General features: G+C 36.3%; 3 protein-coding genes across 4 annotated transcripts in view; 2 read left to right on the top strand and 1 right to left on the bottom strand.

Annotated features, from left to right (window-relative positions):
• The window catches only part of LOC105835684, a 58,580-nt gene extending 54,937 nt beyond the window's left edge, over nt 1-3,643 (top strand). Inside the window, exon 3 of one of the 2 annotated variants that reach the window (XR_004963576.1) lies at nt 339-399. Coding sequence is in view for 1 of the 2 variants with exons in the window: in XM_028190545.2 (XP_028046346.1) it covers nt 339-489 (151 nt within the window). In the remaining variant the exon portion in view is untranslated. Of the gene's footprint in view, nt 1-338 lie in introns of both variants that reach the window. The other variant, XM_028190545.2, reaches the window with a different exon arrangement.
• Nucleotides 3,644-3,792: 149 nt separating this feature from the next.
• Nucleotides 3,793-9,514, top strand: LOC105835686. Its single transcript, XM_012679171.3, has 2 exons — nt 3,793-5,245; nt 8,420-9,514. The coding sequence occupies exons 1-2, from the start codon at nt 5,090-5,092 to the stop codon at nt 8,717-8,719; spliced, it is 456 nt and encodes a 151-aa protein (XP_012534625.1). The 5' UTR covers nt 3,793-5,089; the 3' UTR covers nt 8,720-9,514.
• A 6,924-nt stretch (nt 9,515-16,438) lies between these two features.
• LOC118646200 lies at nt 16,439-22,586 on the bottom strand. Its single transcript, XM_036288579.1, has 3 exons — nt 22,100-22,586; nt 21,137-21,546; nt 16,439-19,373 (listed from the first exon to the last, which is right to left on the bottom strand). The coding sequence occupies exons 2-3, from the start codon at nt 21,399-21,401 to the stop codon at nt 17,617-17,619; spliced, it is 2,022 nt and encodes a 673-aa protein (XP_036144472.1). The 5' UTR covers nt 21,402-21,546; nt 22,100-22,586; the 3' UTR covers nt 16,439-17,616.
• Nucleotides 22,587-22,852: the final 266 nt, after the last annotated feature.

Below are 22,852 nucleotides of genomic sequence, written 5' to 3'. Positions count from 1 at the left end.
GCGGCTTAGGAAATGTGAATAGTTCGCGTTACATGTACGGTCGTATTATGTGGCATATCTAGGTTTAAGTGCATACGGGCACCTTATAACACATTTATTCAGAATGAATAGAACAATTGTATGTTCTAAATGGTATTCGTCTTACATGTATAAGAAATTAACACACACATATATATATATATATATATATATATAACAATTGCGAAATAATATTTTATTGAACGACAAGCACAATACACGAATTGCATTGTGATATTGTTTTTGCTTTGCAATACTTTTTAGGGAAACAAGAATTGCGTTTTAAAAATGTAATCATTTTTATGATACAAATATTTCAGGCCTTCCACCACGTCCGAGCCATTCAGAAACGCCTTCGATCAACAATATCGTGCCGCTGAACTTGCAGGTCAACAAGACTCCAACAGCTGCGACAATTTATTTCCGGAGTGCACGGAAAGCCTCTTAGATTATTTTACCGAGATATATTAGAATAACTATGTCATCAGAGAGAAGGTTCTTATTTTAGCATTATGTCTTTGCATTTAATCAAAGTTATTTATACAAGATTTTGTGTCGTGCAATTTCTATCGCAATAATAGAATCAGCGGAATTTTCCTTCGTTGCAATATATATTGTATAAGAAAACACTATTTTTATATATTATGTTTATTTAAAAAAATATGTTTTGACATTTACTATATATAGATAATATCATTAATGATTATACGTAACATATACATTAATGATTAAACTTAAGCCATTAACTGGTAAAAATGTTCTTGACTATTTGCATTCTTAAAATCTTTCATTAGCAAAAATTATGTAATTCCTAATTATTAATTTAAATTACATTGCTTGAATTACATACGTTGCTATCTGGAAAATTTTATAGAATTTTGTACATTTAATAAAACGTTGCAATATAATGGGAATGAAGTTGTCAAATGAAAGATTTCAAGATACAAACAAAAATGCATCTCTTTTAATAACAGCTTCGGCGCACTGCATCGTGATTAGTAGTCGGTCTTCTTGACTTCTATAAATTTCGAGCGGACCATTTTCTCTTCGCATACATCTGTTGTCAAACGAAAGTATTGGCAATAACATCCGATAACTGCGTCACGTTCAGTCGCAAGCAGTATGTTCATACTTCTTGGTTGGTTCCATGTGCTTTCCTTCGCCACTTTCTTCCTCCGTTTACTGCTGTCCCGTCCATCGTCCTAGTCCTTAATATTTGTAATATCAGCTGGAACACGACAAAGCTCGTGATTTACGAGCTTAAAAAAGAATCTTGCATGTCTCGACGTAATATTACATGCTCTGGATTGTGAAATAAAACGCCACAGATAATGATATATCTTTCATAACATTAATTAGAGTAAATCATTTTTACATGATTAAAGCGAAATTAAATCAATATTTAGCCTTAATCCTAATATTTAATAATAATACTGTCTGGTTAATTTAAACCACTTTTAAAACGACGAATCATATGAATTTTATAAATTTTTCATTGTTATAAATGAATTTATAAATAAAATTGATCTATTACATTATATTTTTAAGAAAATTTTCTCCAACAGATAAACGCGATAGGAAAAGGTAGGGTCAAGCGATTTAAAATCTGCTAGGTGATCACGCAACGGAAGAAAGATAATATACGTCGGTCTTCGTGAGATCTTCGACGAAAGTTCAAGGTTACGAATATCCCGGAGGCAGCAATATAGAAAATACTGACGTTATGGAATCGACGATGGGAGCTACCACACCATTTCACAGTCCGCGAATCAATTTACTATCATTTCCGTTACTCGTATATATTTTTTATCAAGTGGTCTCCGCAATCCATCGTCCAATACTTGACTTTAATAGAACACGATGATACTTTTTTATGTAAAATTTTTTATATCAATTGTTACAATTTGTGAAGGGCTCTTTATTTTTGATTGCCGTTAAATCAAATACTCTGGAAACTTTAATTTTTTTTTTTTTTTTTAAGTGGAAGTCTTGACATTAGGTTCGACTGATGGAAACTCGGCTGACGAGAAGTGTCACTCGACTTCTAATTTTTATTAGAATTACAAATTGTCAATTGATAGTTTATCTTGCGACTTAGAATCGTTCGATTTTGTCGAGAGGACAAGGCAATTGGCTTAGTTCGCATATACGGCCGTAGATTCTGTCGCGAAATTGAATTACAACTCCAGGACGACGTAATAAAACTCACCCTCCTCGCGTATATATCCTTGTTCCCCTGTCGTCGGAGGAAACGTAAGAGGAAACGAATCAACTTTCCTCCGACTACCTTCTCTGGGGATTATCTAAAAAGATATCGATCTGCGAGTTTCAGATTCGCAACGAATGAGAAGACGGGCTTAACAAGTTGCAGCTGTCGAAATGTTCGAACATAAATTATAGTTGAAAGTGTGATGACTATCAATTTGTATCTGAAAGGGATCTATTACATTCCGAAGTTATTAATAGACTATGTGATTATGTAAAGTTTTATAACAAAAGCATAAAAAGAATTAAGCACCATGATCAGCTTCGATCAAAAAATGTCATTTTTTCCTATTTCATGTATTATTCATCACATATACAACATATTGTTGAAAGAATTGAAACATAAGTTTTCGTTCTGTTTTTCGCGCACTTTATTATTTATTTTCGAACCACTTCTAAGGTGCTGGCGAACGATCAAGGTATTTTTTTTTTTTCAATTTTTACTTTAAGCGGCACGTACAACTACCGGAGAAAATGGATTCTCCGATACCGCCATTGTTAACCAGAGTGATAAACTGACCCCGCATACGTCTTCTTTTGTTTCAGAAATACCCCGTGCGCTGTGTTACGTAACCATTTATTTTTAGTTCATCGCCGATTTTGTCCATTGTATCCCACAATTCGACCTCTTCCAATATAAAGAGAAATGATCGAAACCGCGGAAATGTTCCTTGCCGCGCCTGTCAAAGATACACTTTGTACGATTTCTCTTTAACTGAGATTTCAGCTCGATGCGACATTTAATCGATGCAATTTAATCTTTTTTTTTCTTACTTACATTGTAGGAAAGTTAGCGCAAAGGTCAAGGAAAATTTTCACTAAGGGATAAATCTTTCTTTTTTGTTCCGCTTGGCCGAGCTGCATCTTGGTTTTTTTTTATATCAAGAATTCGCGGACGAATGGATGTTGCTTAGCCGACCGTCGCTTGAGCGAATACACGTTTTGCATTCAGCCGTAGATCCGACGGTGATTCCATATACCATAACGTGAGGGTGAGTTTTACGAGATCGTATGACCGTCGTGATTCAATTTAGCGACGGTATCATGAACTCGTGCCGACTTACGGAAGGCATTCTACGATGTTGCGAGATTACGAGGCTACACGAACGAGCTCGAGATCTCGTCGCGGCGAAACAAAACTTTACTTCTCCCGTTTCCTCGCTAGCCATTTTTCTTCGCGAGCGGACCGATCGGCCGACCGTCCCCGCCCTCGCACAAATTTTCGCTAAGATTTTATTACGTTACTGGATCATCCGTTTAAAGGTCTGCAAGATATCCGCCGCTGGCTCTCACCGTCGATCATGATGTCCAAAGTTGGGAACGATTCTTTGTAACTTACGGTCGTGAGAGAAAAAAAAAACGAGAAGTATACCTGCACCTGCGACAGGTAAAAAAAGCGTCTAAATTTTAAAATATTGGTTTTCAATAGTATATAAGTTTATACTATCGTAATCAGAAAAACATTTATTCCTGTTTTACTATTCTGCCTCGTCGAAGTCGACCATTACGAAGTACACGAAGTATGTATAATACAAACGAGCCTTTCCTTGCTTTTCCCTTTTGGTTATAAGACCGGGAAGGGAGTTTACCTTTGACGTTTTTATTCCATTGTAGTCAATTCTTGAAAGTCGTACTGAAAGAGGCCAACGTTGCCGCTTGTATGCCACGGAATACAGTTTCCGCGAGCAGCTAGTACCTACGACTGAAGATACCATACGAAAAACTAAAATCGGACTTAAAGAGAAAGATATTGCTTCATTGCCATTTCCGTTCGATTTTTCCGCGCGTTTTTCTTTCTCTATCTCTTTTTTCATAATGCGACTTCGATTTTAGCCGGAGGCTACAGTTTTGCCGGTTTTATCAAGGGAAACTTTCTTCCGTGACACTATCAGGGATGTGATAATCTGCTCATTCTTAGAGTGACATTAAGATAATATTATAACGAAAATGGAGCGTGAACGCGGTTCTTCTTCCGCGGTTTTTCGACAGCTGAGCAATTTTTTTGTGTATCGATTTCTCGTACTACTTTACATTTCACATAGAAATATAATTTTTTTAATTATGATACATGTTTTTTTTTTTACTTGCTACTTATTACATAATCTCTTATTATGCTTTTTAAACAGAAATAAATAAACTAATTAAATTAAAACACGCATTTCATAGCGATAATAATTCTTAACAACGACATAAATGATTAGAGCATCTCCACCGAGATACGCGTGGCAAGCATACATTTGCTCTTACTTATTATACATATATAGTATACCATTTCGTGTTGCGAATTACGTTTAATTCGCATGACAGAGGTGCGAAAAGGTCCCGGCATAACGTAACTTTTAGCAGCAGTGTACCGACACGACGCAGTCCACAAACTTAACTTATTAACGGAGACACGTTACACGCAATTTCACGCGATCCTGGCGTTGTATAATCGCGCCATCGCGTCGTCGCGCTGATTTCAAATATTTGTCCGAGCCCCGTCCGGATGCGATACGAGAGAGACGTGTTACGAGACCGGTCGTTATGCACGCGTTGTCGGTGGGAATTGCTCCTCACCGGATCGCGTAAACGACGTTATATACAAACGGCTTGAACCACGAAACCTCGTCGCTGGCAATTCGCCGGCAACTCCCGGGGAACCGGCGCAAACATTTGCGCTGGGGGTTGTTTAACGGTCCCCGCGACACACAACGAAAACGATGCCACCAAACCAATCCGGTCTTCGCTGCCTTCCGAGTTCGACGTCGCTTAATCGGACGCCGGGGAATCCCGTACGTGTCACGTCGCGACCGTATTTCAGAAAATGATCCGATCGATTGTTCTTGCTCTCCTTCTGTTCTGCCAATCGATCAACATCGGGAGATGCCTGCGGGCGAATGGCACTCTCGAAATCTCAGAGGCAGCGCAGCGACACAGACTGAGAAGGAGCCTCACGTTTCCCGATTCGTCTATGCTTTTGGTATGTAATGGTTGATCGGTGAAATTGAATCGCTCATTTGGCACATTAATTGTGAATTGAAATTCTAATGTAATTTTATAGTTACGCGTGATATTGTTTAAAAAAAAAAGGAACGATCGAGCAATATTACACAGAGAATACATGAAATAATGTAAACACCTGAAAAAATACAAATACAGATTTTATCTTCTATTTGGAATAAGATTATTTAATATTTACATCATCACACAGTGCAATGTTGTATCATTTTCCAGCAAAATACTTTTTAAGAGACATTAGAGAATGTTTGAAAAATATTGGAACCGAAAATCTTTTTTTTTTATTCTACTCTACAAAACTGCTCAATAACTCGATGATATTTAAAAGCAGTTATGCAAGCCGGGAAAAATATTGAAGTTTTGAATAACAGAGGGTAATTTTAGAAAACAATGTGAGAAGAAACTTTTATCTGTTCTGCTAAAAGTATAGTACAATATTTGGTATGTATAATGGAGAAGAAAATTAAAGACAAATAGTGAATTACTCTCTTATTAATGAAAAAAGTTATCTAATATATTTCTTAGGTGTTTACGTTTTCGTCCATCTCCCCTATACGTATAATGTTGAAATAAAATTTATATTCTATGGCGGTTTATTGCGACAGATCGACGCAGTTTCCGCGCTACTCTGATAATTAAAACTACCGTCGGGATAGTGCGTGTCCGAAAATGAATGTACACGGCCGTTTTCCGTGCATCGCCATCCTTCGTCGCGTTTGTCCAATTTTCGGGACGGCGTGTTTCCCACAAACACCATCGCGACACAATCCCCGGCGTTCCCGGGCTCTCGGGGAACGAGCGAACGTGCGTGAAGAAAATCAACCAGCGCGAGAATCGTGACGGGCGAATTTCTGACGGCTTTTTTTCGGCGACGGGGGTAATTATTCGTCCCGCGCGCGTGTTGACATCGACGGAGAATTATTAGACGGTCGCGACGATACACCGACGCGTACGACGCGCCGATCTTTCGTGGTCCATTCAATTTTCGTGACAGCTGACGCGCCCAGCCGGGAAACGAAAGGGTTTACGGCGGACATGGAACCGCACATATGTACAGGATGTAGCCGGTGCATCGGCCCTCGCGATGGCACATATGCCGGCGTACGTATGAATTTCGATAAAACCGCGAGAATTTCCACGGAGGATCGTATCCACGACGCGGCGCGACGGCGCGTCTGGAGAGGACAGTTTAACGAGATTCAACCCGGGCTTCGCATATACGCCGGATCTGTGTGGGAAGCAGTTTTTTTTACACACGTCGTGTCGCCGAGGCGAGCGAAATCGATACATTCCATGAGCCACTGATAGACTGCTGGCTGGTCCCGGAATGTATGTACGAGGGGATGTGCGGGGCGACATTCATTACTCGCGCTAATTCGAAGGCATGATCGGATCGACGACTTAAGTCGGGAAATAAAATCCGGAGATTATTACATTTTCGATGCGGCAGACGAGGACGTCTGCGCATTTTACAGATTAAGTCGCTTGCTAATTTAATCTGTGATATTATTCTGGTTTGAGCTTTAGACTTGTATTTCAAGACCGACAAATAGTCGGAGCTAGAAATTGTGTAATTCACGCGAAATTATTATTAGATACCAGGATCCATTTTAATCAGCATTGTTTCGTTTACATTTATCTTGTTTAATCTAGAAATAAATCGTTTATTTTGATTTCTGCAAATAATAATTAGGTTTATCAAGAATTTTAAATCAATTTCACATTAATTCTATAATTAAATAAGCGAGCAACAATTTAGGCTTAAAGTCAGGATTCTCACGAAGCATGAAGAAATATAAGTAATTTGTGTACGTCAAATCTATATAATTTTTAATGTATTATTTTATTTGCGATAGAATGAAGGGCCTTGCTTCCTGCCATAGCCTGGAGGCACAATTTCGTATCTGTTACTGGCGGAGAGAAAGAAAGGGGACAAGCGTGATAATTCTCAAAGCTTGAAATATTTCAAACGCGAAGGGACAGTCTTCGCCGGCGAGAGACACCCCCGTGCTGGAATTACGCTCGTACGATACGCTCGCAATCAATTATTCGCGCATAATGTCGGGTCCGGGCGTGCATTGTTTGCCCCGGGAGGGAAAGAATTATTGCGTGTCGGCTCCTTTTTTCTTCGGCGTGCATTTTCCGCCTCCGCCCACCTCCGCCTTCTGGGCGAGGCTGTAGTATTCAGATACTCGGCGGCGGAACGATTCTATGCGGAAATTTGCGGTTTTATCGGAAATTCATACGAGGGGCGGTCCACGCGAGCCCGGGCGCGGAAATTGGACGAACTTCGTACGAGCCACGGAATTCGGAATCCATGACGTGCGGCTGCGGTCATCGCGATTCATCCCCATCATGTATGTACACGGATGCTGCGCATCACCGTACATACACCGCCAGTGAGAATAATTAAACGCGTGCGACGGTATTATTTTCTTGACGCGACGAAGCTGCCAATAATCGACATATGGAACGACGCGTTAATCGTTTCTCACACATTATCTTATGGAATTGTTTCTGACGAAATTTGTAATCGGAAAGCAGAGAAGCTTAGATCAAGATATTCGCTCCCTGGATACATTTGTCGAGCTAATAAGTAAAAAACAAAATTACGAAATAGGTCTACGATTATCCCTTAAAAGCAGAGATCCAGGTATCACGCGGAAAAATTCGATATTAAGATATAGAATTCATAAAATGTAATTGCAGTAAATGGCTGAAGCTTCGTGGAGTCAGTTTTTGCCGTGCTTTTAAATGCAAACTTGATAATATCTTTTTATCTTTAATATTTGTTTTTGTTTTACGTCAAATATATTTTTTTTAATTAAGAAAAAAAAATTGAAAAATATATCGCCATTGATAATTTTTCATTGGTATCTGAATGTTGCGCATTATTTTTACGATACCAAACTCTTCATATTTTATCGAATTTTCCGAAATTTACATGATACATGTCTGGATCTCCTTTTGTTTGTTGTTTCGTTGTTTGGTAAATTCGGTTTGACGATAGCGCGGCGTAACAACGTAAAGAGTATCGCGATGCGGGGATACAGCGATGTGGAAATGATTTCTCGTTTCTGGGGTGAAAGCTTTGTTATATTCTCCGCTTGAATGCCGCTTATTCCTGCTTTCGCAGCTGATTTTCGGTCTAGGCACTCCGTTGCAGTTGGACCGCGAGAGCATAATCGTGGGAGTGTTTGCGAAAATGCAGTACTTCTTGCCGAGGAACGCCACGGATTTTACGGAGCCGGGGGTGTACTACATGAGAGGCAGCAGAAGCAGATGGAGCTTTTACAGGATGTTCGAAAAGGTGGCGGCCATGTATGGGTTCGGTGGCAAAGAATGTTTACTCAGGGCCATCTGCGAGGTCGCTTACGTCCCATTCGACGTCCATCATGGCTTGCTGGGACAATTGGTACAGACCTTTCTTAGGTAAATGAACCATGCACTACCGTTTAGGAAAATCGACAAACTTGAATTTCAATTCGCAGAACGCAAATTGTTTTCACAGCTACAGGTGTAAGAAGAAAATAAGTCGGGTTTTTGTAATTGAATAGAGACGACTCGCCTTTTCTCGAGTTTCGCGTGCTTTAAAATTGTATTGATGGTTAATTTATTTTTTATCCGATAAATGATTTCATCGAACTTCAATAAGTTATTAACTAATCTTTTTCGGTCTCAATTTCCACTGAGACTACGTCGACTGTGAAACTTGTTTCAAGATACGCCAAGTAAAGTGTTCGACGTGTTGGCATTACGATGTGTCCTATATATATTTTTCCGGTGACCCCGCTTATGTGAAAAAATGTCTCTATAATATTATCGATATAACCGTTAGAAGCAGGCGTCGCCGGGAAGAAAAATCGATTAGTCGCGCCGCAATAAAACGTCGACCCGGTCTCCCACGCGTAACGTCAATTACACGCGGACATAATGTCACGGCGGAGATGGCGACGGTATTTAATAAACACCGGATCGAGCACAGGCCGGGATTTTCCGATAAACCGTATCCGCGACTAGCCGATATTTTTCGTTTTGCTCGTTTCCGAACGAGCGGCCGCTATAATTTCTCACGGCAGCCACGCGCATAGATACGTAGGACGCACGTGTGTATATGCGGAATACTATGGGATTCCAGGCCCTCCAGCACCCGGGAAGAGTACGACGAGTACGGGGATCGGGAATATCGGGCGGCTGAACGGCTGGGCGAGCAGGCGGAGGGCGCAGGCTGCCACGCCCTTTATCCGGAATGCCACAGAAGTGTTCTCGATGTGTTTTCCACGCTGTCCACGCTGTGAGGTAACCGGGTGGAAATCTCGCGAGCGGCGGAGCTGCGAGAGAGGGGTCGCGGGCGAAATATGTTGTTAAGACGTCCAGGATCGAAAGTCGGAAAGCTCGAAGCATTTTGTTGAGGGCGCGATTTCTAAAGGACGCGTATGCATCGTGAAACGTTTCTCCGGAAATTTCGTACCGATCGAGATCTGGAATGTCCCCCTCCCGCGGAAACGCGAGATATGCAGCTGCAAATATATTGTAGGTACGTATAGCTCGCGCGTTGTTCGGTTTGCGCGAACGCGGAAAGTGCATGTACTATACATTTGTCAATTACAAAATTGAATTCCGACACCCTCCGCTTCTCGCGCACGAAAGCGAGATTCCTTACAAATAATCCATCTCCGCTGTTTCGTCGTTTCGCTGATGTGAGGAGGTCGTGAAAGCGTTTTCCTACGCTTACCCGCCTTCTCCTCCATTGGCATTCCTCTCCTTCCTGATTCGGAGTTTCATCTTCCTAAAAGTGCGCGTAAGAAACATGGAGTTTCGGCGTGCGGAATGCTGGCATTTGATATTAAAGAATCCCCGGCATTCGCGAAGGATGGGCTCTTTCTCCCGCGAAGTTTATTCGCGGTTTTTCCATTACTTCGGCGCATTTCCGTATAATCAGTCGAAAGAAAAGCTCAGTCGAAAGTTTCCACGGGGGCGGCTATCGCGATTCCTTTATGTTTCCCTCGGAGCTGCGTGGTAAGATTATTTACATTGCCTGACGTTTTTTTGCCCCTAATTGCGCGGGAATTGAATTCTCGAGTGAAAGAACGATGGGAAGAATAATGATTGTCGGGAGTTTTCCAAATGTATAATCTTAGCAGAAAATATTGAAGCTTGCGAAAGCGCGCGTTTGCCTTTTTATATCATCTAAGTTAATTTGCGCGAGGAATTTGTTTGATACGCACACTATTATATATTATATATTATATATTTGCACATATATGTATAATTCCCATAATAATGCGCATTGCAACCGCATTCGCATCTATATGCGGTATATGTGGTTGCCTGTTAATTATTAGATAATAGACGTACCGTAGTTAATTATGAATAGATATTAGTTTGGCCAGAGCAAGCAAATTTAGCTCTTTCCGAATGCACGTGTATGAGAAATTGATTTTCAGATTGTAGAACGTCTAAGGGACGCTTTAATCTGCCGGCTTTCTCAAATTAATGTGAGGAGAAAAAGAGAATGTGTGCAAATCTCTGAAAACTTTATTTTATTCGAGAATTACTTCCGAAGCTTATAAATCTTGAACGTGCAATATTATGTAATATTACGTTATGGTTAATATTATGTAATAGTAATGGTTGATTTTTTAAATATGTCATTAGAATTTATAATTAAAAATAATTAAGATTCTTAATCTTCTTATGTGTCAGATATAAAAAAATGTATCTATTTCCTATTTCATATTTCAGTGCTAGAAAAAAAGAAATAAACAAATTTTCTTTGCTTGCCATTTCTAGCAATATCCTTTTCTTTCATTGTTATCGAAAATAGCTTTTAATCACAATGGATTTGCCGGGCACGCTACCTCCTATTTACATTCCAGGTGACATCGTCGCAATAAACCTCGAGACTTTCTTTACGTTAACGTCCTCCCGGGTGGTCCGGGATATTGCAATCAAGAAACCGGGTCCCGGGTTTGCCCGGCACACTGGAAAACGCGCTTTAGCATTTTACAGCGCGAAACGATTTCTTCCCCATAACGTTTTATTATGTCGCACCGCGCGACCGTTCGCCACATTGTGAACTATTTTCTTGGAGCTTTGTAAACACGTGTTTTTACGCACAGTTTTGCGTAAAAACGTTAAACGAGTGCGTTTTTCTCGTGTGCAGACGGCGAATTTGTTTCACGGCTTGCATAATAGCCGCTCTCACTTCTGCGTCTACGTTGTTCCATGGTGTACTCAAATTCACGCGGTGACCGCAGCCGGAAAAGCTAAATTTGATGAGAAAAGTTTGTTTTCTTAGGGGGCGGAGGATGCGCGGAATTTTCGACGGAATGTTCGTCGAGGTATGTTTGCTTGATGATATATGTATATGTGTGTAGATATTATAATAAAATTTGGTATTCTTTAATTAAGGTCAAGAAAGAAATTAAACAAATAACGAATTTGTAATTAGAGCTATCATAATCAGATACATTTTAAACTACGAATTATCACAATCAATAGATCCGTAATTAATATTGATAATTATTCTTGTGGAAAATTTATTGTCCATTAGTAATCACACAGATGTATTTGATTAACAATTATTCAACTAATTACAAATTGTAAATAGTAATAGGTAACGAACTAAACACACATTTGGTTTTTTAAGAGTATTTTAAGGGAGACAAGAGAGAGTATATTTTTTACTTTTTCTATTGACAATAAAACGATGTTGCGAATTTATGGCTTCCTTTTGAATTGTTGGTACATTTAGCTTCCCCTCGTCGAAATTTTGGCATCTTTACGAGGCTTCGCGACATTTTCTGCTTCTCTTTCGATAGGATGTGCTTGTGTTTAGAGCGGTCGTAGTGAATAGAAACGATTTATTGCTGCGATATCCGCTGCCTCTGATGCCAATATTCTCCTCCTCCCCTCTCGCCTCAGGAGGAAGTATTACCTGACATTGAGTGGAGATTGCAAGTTGGCTTGTAGGCAGAAGTATTTGCATGGATATGATGGTATCATTCGATTTGCCTGACTGACAGCTGGAGATACTCGTTGGTATACAAGCACAGTGCAGACGGGCGAATTACTATCATCACTTGTAACAAACGTCGACGCTTGTTGAACGAGAGCCAAGGGCTTTAAGCACCTTAAGATACTGAAGCAAGCAGATTTGTTTAAATTAAACTTGCCATTTACATATTCTTCTTAAACAAAATTTATTTCTGTAGCATTTTTGGATTTGGACTTGTCTTCTCCATACACGATGAGATTATTCATATTCTGCGCATTTGTTAAAAAAATACTTTATATAATTTTTATATTTATATAATATAATAAAGCTTAATAAATAATTGCGCGCTTTTAGCTTTATCAGCTAGTCTTTAGCAAAACCTACTAGGATAAATATCAAGATAGATCAATTTGATCGTATATAAATTAATCGCCGCATATATTATACTTTATTCTGTTCTATCTTCACCGTACATTCTTTTTATCCCTGAAATTTCTCTGCCAATATAAAAACAAAAATCCATCAAAAGAAAGAAGAAGAGATACAGCTTCGAGTTTCCTTCGCCCCGACTATCGTTCGGATCATTCGCGGATGACCTTCCGACCTTTCGACGCGAAGAATCAATTTCAGACGCGAGAGGGAGGAAAGAGGGAGAGATAAGCCGTGACATCTCATGCTCACGTAGCTGCGCGAACATAAAGTTACGTACATCTCGTTCGTATCGGTTATGAAAACTCGTCCGTTTCTTCACGATCTGCTTCCGCCGTATGGAACGAATTTACTTCATTTCGCCGGAATTGAAATTGCATTTTCAATGACCGGAAGCGGAAGCGAAGAGCTAAATGGCGTGCCGCGTTACACCGTGATAGTTGTCGACGATAAACGTTGAGCGGAGATTATTTGTTCATCCTGGAATGGCGTGTTGTCTTATTTACCACGAAACGTTATTTGTCGAAACTAAACGTCATCAACTTAAAGAGGTTGTATCGAGAGTGCTTTTGTTGAGGATTTTATGTAAAAGCTATTGACACTGTTCTTGCCGAAGTCTTCTTGCAATCTCGAGCATCGATAGATCGCGTGCACAGAGAACTAAAGAAAAAAGACATATTGTTTGAGCAATTTAAAATTAATTTTACATCGGGAAAATGTCGGGACATCAACATTCTTCGTTTTCAATAGTTGTGAGAGTGATTGCAAACAATATAGTTGTCATAGATTAACTTGATAAATGATACCGATACAAACTGACGAAATAAAAATTGGAAAGATTAGTAAGGGAGATATACATATATTAAGGAGCAAGTCAATAGTATTTATTTATATAAGGACACGAAGTGTCTTGACAATTCTTATTATTGTTTGACGTTTTGTCGAAAATGACTAGCGGAAAATAAAGTTCGCTCATTCCGCCTCTGACTACTGAACGTTACACTTGTCTTTAACGCTCGAAATTTGTGTGTTTGCTGTTCGTTTTAATATTATGTTTTAATATCTGAGATTTACATATGTAAGTTTGTAATTTTTTACAATACGCATATCAGTTTATTTTATTCATAACACGTATTCCATTGTTTTTGATCTTTTAGATTTATCGACAAGACTTGTTGACCCTCTATACTGTGCTTTTAATATGAAAACCGACTTGCGAAAAAATTTTACTATTTTTCATTTTATTATTTGTTTAACTGTATTATTTATTGGTTCACGTTTTTATTTGTTATGACACAATTTGATACAATATGCGTTGTTTTGTGGTTGTTCAATAGTTGTCATTTTTTGGCTGTTTAATTATATTTTCGTTTGCGTTAATTCACTTATGTCTAAATTCATGCCTGTGTGAAGTTAGCACCGCATCTTTCAAAATTGTAAGTTTTATCAAGAGTACTATTTGCACCCCAAAGAGTACTAGAGTTCCTGATAGGTATTAGCAAGAGTACCGCCGAAATATTTAGAGAAATTGCAATTTGAAAATATGAGGTGCTAACTTCCCGTGGCACCGCAACATGAAAAATATATTGTTTTAAAGATCCTATCTTAAAGTACTCGAAAAGTACTACAGTTCCTGATACATTTTAACAATAGTACCAACCGCCAAATATTATAAAAAAATTGTTGAAATTTGGAGATGGCACCGCAAAATGAAAAAAATATTGTTTTAATGATTCCATCTTAAAGTACTCAAAAAGTACTAGAGTTCCTGATACATTTTAACAATAGTACCAACCGCCAAATGTTTTTAAAAAATTATTGAAATTTGGGGATGGCACCGCAAAATTAAAAAATTATTCTTTTAATGATCCTATCTTAAAGTACTCGAAAAGTACTAGAGTTCCTGATATATTTTAATAATAGTACCTGTTATGAGTGACACACTCATAACGATAAGGTGTCAGTAACACGATGACGTAAGTCGGTCAGCTGCAGTCAGCATCGAGCGCATCGCGCGAGGTTTCGCGCAATCCGCTCGACAATTAGCGCAATGCTCCTTAGACAGCACTTGCTGTCTAAGCAATAATTTGGAATACTGACCGATTTACGCCTTCACGCAATCCTCCCCTTCTTTCGATCCAACTACCGAATTATCGGATATATAAACCGGCGAAAGAAGGTGAGGATCGGGTCAATTCGAAGTAGACAAACTAAGACTACACACGACACTCTGCTTTGCGGGGTCGTGTATCGCCGAGATAACTTATACTAAATATACAACCACGACACTCTGCGTTGCGGGGTCGTGGACAACAAGTTCATAGACGCGACACTCTGCCTTGCGGGGTCGCGATCTAACTATTGTAACTGAATACAAGAATAAAAGTGTTCAAGACAAATAACGGTGTATGTGACGAAATACCTTCCTCGCGAGATCTCTGGCAGCGATCCCAAAATCGTACTCACAACGAGGGGTACAACATACCAATTAATAAATACTGAAAAAAAAATTTTTTTAAGATTACAGCCTATCTTTCATAAAAGTGGCCGTAACTCCTTTGCCTTTAATTTCACAGCTTTGTGCCTTAATAACTTTCGAAAGTACTCGCTGGGGTGCCAAAAGTACTCCAATCAAAACCCGGAAATTGTAAAAAAATTTCACCTCTCTGGAGGACTAACTGTATCTAAAAGTGACCGTAACTCCTTTGCGTCAAGTTTCACAGCTTTGTGCCTTAATAACTTTCGAAAGTACTCGCTGGGGTGCCAAAAGTACTCCAATCAAAACCCGGAAATTGTAAAAAAATTTCACCTCTTTGGAGGACTGACTGTATCTAAAAGTGGCCGTAACTCCTTTGCGTCAAGTTTCACAGCTTTGTGCCTTAATAACTTTCAAAAGTACTCGCTGGGGTGCCAAAAGTACTCCAGTCAGAACCCGGAAATTGTAAAAAAATTGTATCTCTTTCGAGGACTTAACATAATTAAAAGTGACCGTAACTTTTTTGTTTTTGATTTTATAGCTTTGTACCTCAACCTTTAAAAGGTCGGCAAATTGTACGTTATATATCAATCTATTTTTTCCAAAAACTTGTATTCATGTATATATATATATAAATTTTTTTACAATTTCCGGGTTTTGATTGGAGTACTTTTGGCACCCCAGCGAGTACTTTCAAAAGTTATTAAGGCACAAAGCTGTGAAATTAAAGGCAAAGGAGTTACGGCCACTTTTATGAAAGATAGACTGGAATCTTAAAAAAATTTTTTTTTCAGTATTTATTAGTTGGTACTATTATTAAAATGTATCAGGAACTCTAGTACTTTTCGAGTACTTTAAGATAGGATCATTAAAAGAATGATTTTTTAATTTTGCGGTGCCATCCCCAAATTTCAATAATTTTTTTAAAACATTTGGCGGTTGGTACTATTGTTAAAATGTATCAGGAACTCTAGTACTTTTTGAGTACTTTAAGATGGGATCATTAAAACAATATTTTTTTTATTTTGCGGTGCCATCTCCAAATTTCAATAATTTTTTTATAATATTTGGCGGTTGGTACTATTGTTAAAATGTATCAGGAACTGTAGTACTTTTCGAGTACTTTAAGATAGGATCTTTAAAACAATATATTTTTCATGTTGCGGTGCCACGGGAAGTTAGCACCTCATATTTTCAAATTGCAATTTCTCTAAGTATTTCGGCGGTACTCTTGCTAATGCCTATCAGGAACTCTAGTACTCTTTGGGGTGCAAATAGTACTCTTGATAAAACTTACGATTTTGAAAGATGCGGTGCTAACTTCACACAGGCGGAAGAAAGCGATTAAAAATTTTTGGAAATTATTACTGGCGACCTTTCAAAAATTTTGCTTTTATACACGGAAAAAAGTTTGGCACTACAGAAGCACCAACTAGTGTAACAGCTGTACGAAATGAGAGTGCGCTGTTGTACTTCTCTTTGGCACGGCAGTTCTCTCAGTTTGGGAGCCCTGCTGTCCCAATCGGGAGCCCTGCTGTCCCAATCTCGCACCGCAGCATTCCTAACCTTAAAGTGCAGTGGTTGCCCCATCAGGGTGGGGAGAACAGTTCTCCCGGCGCTTAGTGCTGCCAGTTACCCAAAACTGGCACTCTGTAGTCCTAAATACGAGGTGGCGCTGTACTACCACCTATGATGCAGCAGTAGTGCCAAACTTTTTTCCGTGTACAAATTTATACATTATTTTGTAATCAGTTTTCTTTATTATTTTCTTAATAATAAAAGGATATGATCTTTTTGCTCACTTGGCTGTTCCCAATTTTATTGCTTATTTTATTAATACATTTTATTTTTTTATATTTTAAAATTAATCAATTTTATAATCAATATATTACATTCATTATTAAACGGTTTAATACTTTACGTTTATTTGTGCAATTTTTGCGTTTAATTGTACGGTTGTAGAGGTAAGGATAAAAGTAAGGTTGTACAAATAAAAATGCTTCTTATATGTCATTTTACTTTTGACCCGTATTATTTTTTTATAATGATCATCATTGATAAATCACATACAGTTATTGCATATCATGATGCGGTCTGCTCCTTAGCGTTAGTGCCTTTTTGACTACGACACATAAAACTTGTAAAAAAATGCCATAAATTATTAAATAAATATAATATAATTTCATACCAATGGGATTTTATATTTGTTTAAATATACGTGTTTTATATTTTATATGTATTACACGTGTATTATATGTGCATTTTTATATGTATGTGTATTTTGACAGGTGCCGCGTGATATCATGCCCCGCTTACAAGTGCCACCGTTGCAATCCGCTCGTCACTCGGAGCTCCTTAGTACTTTTCCTTATTTCTATTATTTTAAGTGTAGTTTTAGGAGCAGTTTAAAAAGCAGTATTAGGAGTAATTAAGAAGCAGTTTTAGAAGTAATTTTAGAAGTAGTTTTAGGAGCAGATTTAAGAGCACTTTTAGAAGGAGTTTTAGAAGGAGTTTTATATGTAGTTGCAGAGATAGTTTTAGAAACAGTTTTAGTAGTTTTAGGAATAGTTCCAGTAGCAGATTTAAGAGCAATTTTAGGAGGAGTTTTAGAAGCAGCTTTAGATGTAGTTGCAGAGGCAGTTGTAAGAGCAATTTTAATAGTTTTAGGAATAGTTCTAGTAGCAGATTTAAGAGCAATTTTAGGAGTTTTAGAAACAGTTTCAGATGTAGTTGCAGATGCAGTTTTAGATGTAGTTGGAAGGGCCCTTTTACGAGTATCTTCTTTAGCTTGTTTTATTTTTTTAATCATTCTGGATTCCTTACGTGTACATGTCACTTGTTTTACATTTTTAAAGATCGGGAAAACAGTTAATATGAAAGGCTCTGCATTTTTCTCTTCTCGTTTATCTGCATGATGTCTTAAAAACATTTGGACAGATCGGATATCTTTGTTATCATCTAGTTGTATTCCCTTATGCCAATGGGATCCTTTAGGAAATGAGACACCTTCCTCTTTCATGTCGTTAACGTGTACGTTTAATACCGTTTCATCGTACTCGTAAAGGTGATATAGTGCTCGTCGACCCTTTTCTGATAGCAATGCTCTATGAGTGACATAGTCTTGGTCTTCTTCTGTCTGAAAAGCAGATCTTGATACACATGGATTTTCTTTAGTCCAAGCTTTGACACCTTGATATCTTGTTTCTACGACATGCCTTTGTCTAGAATGGCCTCGATTTTCATCTTTATCTTCATCTTCATCTTCTTTACCTTTAATTTTAACCGGTGCGCTTAATTTGCCTTCTGAATCATTTAAAATTCTTTGAGCGTCTCTTTCCGTGTTGGATGATGAGTACCTTAGTCTTGTACCTGTGCGTGGACTAATATAAACTATAAGAGGCTCTTCATCTATCTTGTTTTGTTTATCTTTCTGATGTCTTAAAAGCATAATGACACAGTCGATGTCTTCTAAACCATGTAGTTCTATTCCGTTATACCACCGGCTTGCTTGAGGAAATGGGATATGTGGTTCTACTAATTCTGAAACAGGTATCCATACTGTAAGTTCAATGGCATCGTTAAGTTTATGTAGTGCTTCTTGACCCGATTTTGATAGCAATGCTCTATGAGTGACATAATCTTGGTCTTCTTCTGTCAGAAAAGCAAATTTTCCCATATGTGGGTTATTCCTAGTCCAAGTTTCGACACCTCCATATTTTCCTCCTACGACATGCTGCGTTCTAGAATGACCTATTGTCAAACTGTTTTTCTCATCACCACCTTCGCTTAATTGACCTTCTGAATTATTCAGAATATCTCTAGCTTTTTCTTTTGTGCTGTATTTTGGGTACCTTTCTGAGTACCTTTCTTCTTCGGGACTTTTTTTCGGACTTTCTTTTCCGGGACTTTTTTTTGGACTTTTTTTTCCGGGACTTTTTCTCGGACTTTCAGGTCCGTGTCCGTTTACTCCGCCAATCATAAGGAATACTCCTGCATCCCCCTTCCACTGAATTTTATCTAACCATTTGGCCAAATTCTGAAAATTGTCTTTTAGTTTTAACACAGTCCACTTACGAAGTTTTAATGGATTCTGCCCGATTTGAGAACCGATCACCGAAAACAGGCAGCTGTTTAAATCAATAATAACGTTATCGGGATCTTTGCTACCTCTTAGGGTCCAGTGACCTAGAAAAGGATTTAAAAAAGTTTAGATAGAAATTAAAATATATTTAAAACTTTTACGTGTAAAATGTCAACTTAAAAAAATTTAATAAGAGTTAATGTCCCTATTCGCGACCATATTTCTTCTACTGATTACTTTGATGTGAAACGTTATATACGAGGCTGCCGATTTATTAATGTTTACTAGTGAAGTGGAAAAATTTCGAAGTTTGTGCAGTACAAAAAGATTGTAACGTACAGAGTAAGTACAATAATTATCAGAGATACTTTTTTTGCGTTTCTTGCCGCACGTTATCATCCACGCGTATTCTTAAGGCCATCACACAATGCCAGGCAACAAGCAATAGAAACAAAAAATAAAGAAAGAGATAAAGATTCTTTCTCTCTTTCATTATTTCTGTTCCTATTGCCTGTTGCCTGGCATTGTGTTTAGGCTTTTTAGAGGATGCTAAACTGCTCGTCAAACTTGATTGAGTTCGATAATGTAGAGTCATTCGTGCATGTTATTAACACAATTTTGTATGTATTTTTTTTATAGATTTGAAAATTCTTTTACAGAATTAAAGTTTATGTATTGTATTAATATCAGCTTATGAAATAAATTTCCTACTGAGAATTTACAAAATTGTTTTAGATTGCTCTTTTTAGACACGAAATGTTCGTACTCATTAAACTTTTTTATTAGAACGCCTACGCTCAATCTAAAACCGTAATATTGTTCCTAAATGTTTGCTCCACTTGGGATTAGGCTTGATTTGTGCGTACAAGGATCAAAATTTTTACATCAAACATATTTTGTTACGAGTTGACGCTAGAAGCCGACAATTTTAAAATTTTTTTGTGGTTTTTCTTACAAAATCGTTACGGCCCCGCATTGATATTATGTATACTTTAATTCTGGAGAAAGATTTTTAATTCTGTAAATGCAATTAAAATATTAATAAGAAATAAAATTATAATTATTAAAACAGGACAACTTTATCATCTCCTTAAAAGTGAGATTAAATAAGACGTAATGGTTAAATTTTACAAATATAAAAGTTGTCAACTTAAAAACTTTTTATTACCTATTGTATTATTCGATATTTCTTCTATAGTTTACATAAATGACATTTTATACATTATAGTTTAAAGTTTTCTTACACAGAATTTAGATTATTTATATTTTATGCGTGAACTCATAACCCTGTTTTACAATAATTGGTGTTAATTTATCATGTGCGTGCGTGCGTGCGTGCTTGTGTGTTTGTGTGTGTTGTTAATTTAATCTTCTATTTAAAATTTTTTAAAATTTTAACTTTAAAATTTAATTTTTTTTGTATTGTTGGTTGAATATTATTACTCAATTTTTAGTAATTTTAATGTTTATATAATCTAGTAAAAAAAATTTGCGTAAACATCATTTAACAATAATATATATAAAATTCTTGTAAACACAAAGTACAATAAAACATTGAAATACAGCATATCTTTAATTGTAAATGTAACACGAATGCGAATCGAAAATAGCGTATTATTCTCTCAAAAAGTGGATATGGCTACGTAGTTTCAGTCATTTTTTACATAATAATTAATGTAAAAAAAAAGACTTGTGATAAAAAGTTTGTTTTGAGATAGAAGATAAATTTTTTTTTTTTTTTATTATATTTTAATTGAATTAAAACGTAACTGTTTTAAATTAAAACAATTTTTAATTTAATTATAAAATTTTATATATCAAAACAATTTTACACATTTTTTTTGAAGTTATTTAATTAATAACTTACCAATTTGTTCCGAACTGTTTGCATGATATTCAATATCTACAGATTGTCCCAATTTTTGTTTTCCGATGGTCTTATTTAAACTACCATTAGCATTCCATATATTAATGGGTCTTTTAATTATGTTACTCAAAATAGCAATATGTATTAAACTAGCTGGTCCATAGTTTTCCAAATCTTGTATAATGTCTTTTACATATTTAATTTTGTGCATTTTGTTCTGATTTTTATAATTAGAATAATTACTGATTAATTGAATTTTATGCATCTCTCTATTGCGTTTTCTTAACTGTATTAGTTATTTTTGATTATTTAATGTTAAAATTTAAAGAATCGTGTGTCCATTATTAAATTATAGTTTTCTTCAGTTTTAATGTTTATTTCGTCTTTGTTAAGTGTCAGCTTCTATATATCTAAAACAGATTATTATACAATTTATTTTATAAACATAAAAAAAAATTTTCTAAACATTTTGAAAAAATCTAAAATCTTGAAAGAAATGCGGAAATTTAGGTAAAGTACATAAATATAAAAAAATAAAATAAATAATACTTGTAATAAAAAAATAAAACATATTGATAAAAAAATAGATTTTAGAAGAAAGCTGTCAGAGTAAAAAAGAGTTGTGTTATTAAAAAAGTCAATTATTTTTAAATAAATTTTTAATTAAAAAATTAAAGTTTGCATAGTAAGAAGCAATTATTTCTTATAATATTGATAAGATTTACAAGTTTGCATCATTACTTTGTTGTAATAAATTCAGGGTTTACATTGTTAAAATTTATTGTTAATAGTCTAAAAACTCTAAAATCTAAAATTTGATTCTAAATAATCAATAATTTGAGCAGAGAAAAGAGAGAGAGAGAAAGAGAGAGAGAGAGAGAGAGAGAGAGAGAGAGAGAGACATGCAGAATTAAAATTACATTTTTTAATTATAAAAAATCAAGATAATTGAAGTTAAAATACCTGATCTCTAGCTTGTACAAAATCCATTATATTATCTTATAATTTTAATAAAGATTTGTATTGGTTGTAATATCCATTTTTTGTTATGAAAATAAATTTTACTTTAAATTTTGTTCAGCCAGATGACATAATGATATATTTAAATCAAATTTTGTTGCTTCGTAATTGTTTTTCTGACATTAGCTGCATTTTATGATTTTTTGTTGCTCATTTTATAATCGATTTTATATAAAAAGTCGATACACTTAATATCAAGTTTTTTTAGTTGAATTCCATGTTTGTTTCTCACCGTTAGAATTTTATAACAAAATTAAAATTAATTAATAACTAAATATAAATTAAATGTAGTATTTTGATAGGCATGTAAGTGTTAGAATATACATCAATTATTTTACAAAAGATTCGTAGTTAAGCCTTGTTTTGACTCCCTCTGCCCTTTGCCTTAATTGAGAAAAAAGTAAATTACTATGATTTAATAAATTGTCTTGTTGCGAGATGCCAATAGAAAATATATACTTAATATAATATTAATGCAAGTACAAAGGTCTCGATTGAATCATAATGTTGATACTGCAACAGCCTATGTTATTGTATTAAATTTTTTTTTTTTTTTAAGTAAAAAAAGACGCAAAGTGTGTGTATGTGCGCCCCTAAGAAAAAAAACATTATTTTATGTAAATTGCTTTTGTCCTATTGTTTTATTGTCTTATTGTCTTCCCTAAAAAAATAATGATATAAAATTATAAAATTAAT

This window comes from Monomorium pharaonis, chromosome 6, assembly GCF_013373865.1.
Source record: "Monomorium pharaonis isolate MP-MQ-018 chromosome 6, ASM1337386v2, whole genome shotgun sequence".
NCBI lineage: Eukaryota > Metazoa > Arthropoda > Insecta > Hymenoptera > Formicidae > Monomorium > Monomorium pharaonis.
This window is presented reverse-complemented; position numbering and strand designations above follow the sequence as displayed.

Coding starts and splice junctions, on each gene's coding strand:
- LOC118646200 (XM_036288579.1), bottom strand. CDS start 21,401: ATGCATAAAATTCAATTAATCAGTAATTATTCTAATTATAAAAATCAG. Junction 19,374..21,136: donor AAACAGTTCGGAACAAATTG/GTAAGTTATTAA, acceptor ATCCTTTTCTAG/GTCACTGGACCCTAAGAGGT.
- LOC105835686 (XM_012679171.3), top strand. CDS start 5,090: ATGATCCGATCGATTGTTCTTGCTCTCCTTCTGTTCTGCCAATCGATC. Junction 5,246..8,419: donor CCGATTCGTCTATGCTTTTG/GTATGTAATGGT, acceptor CTGCTTTCGCAG/CTGATTTTCGGTCTAGGCAC.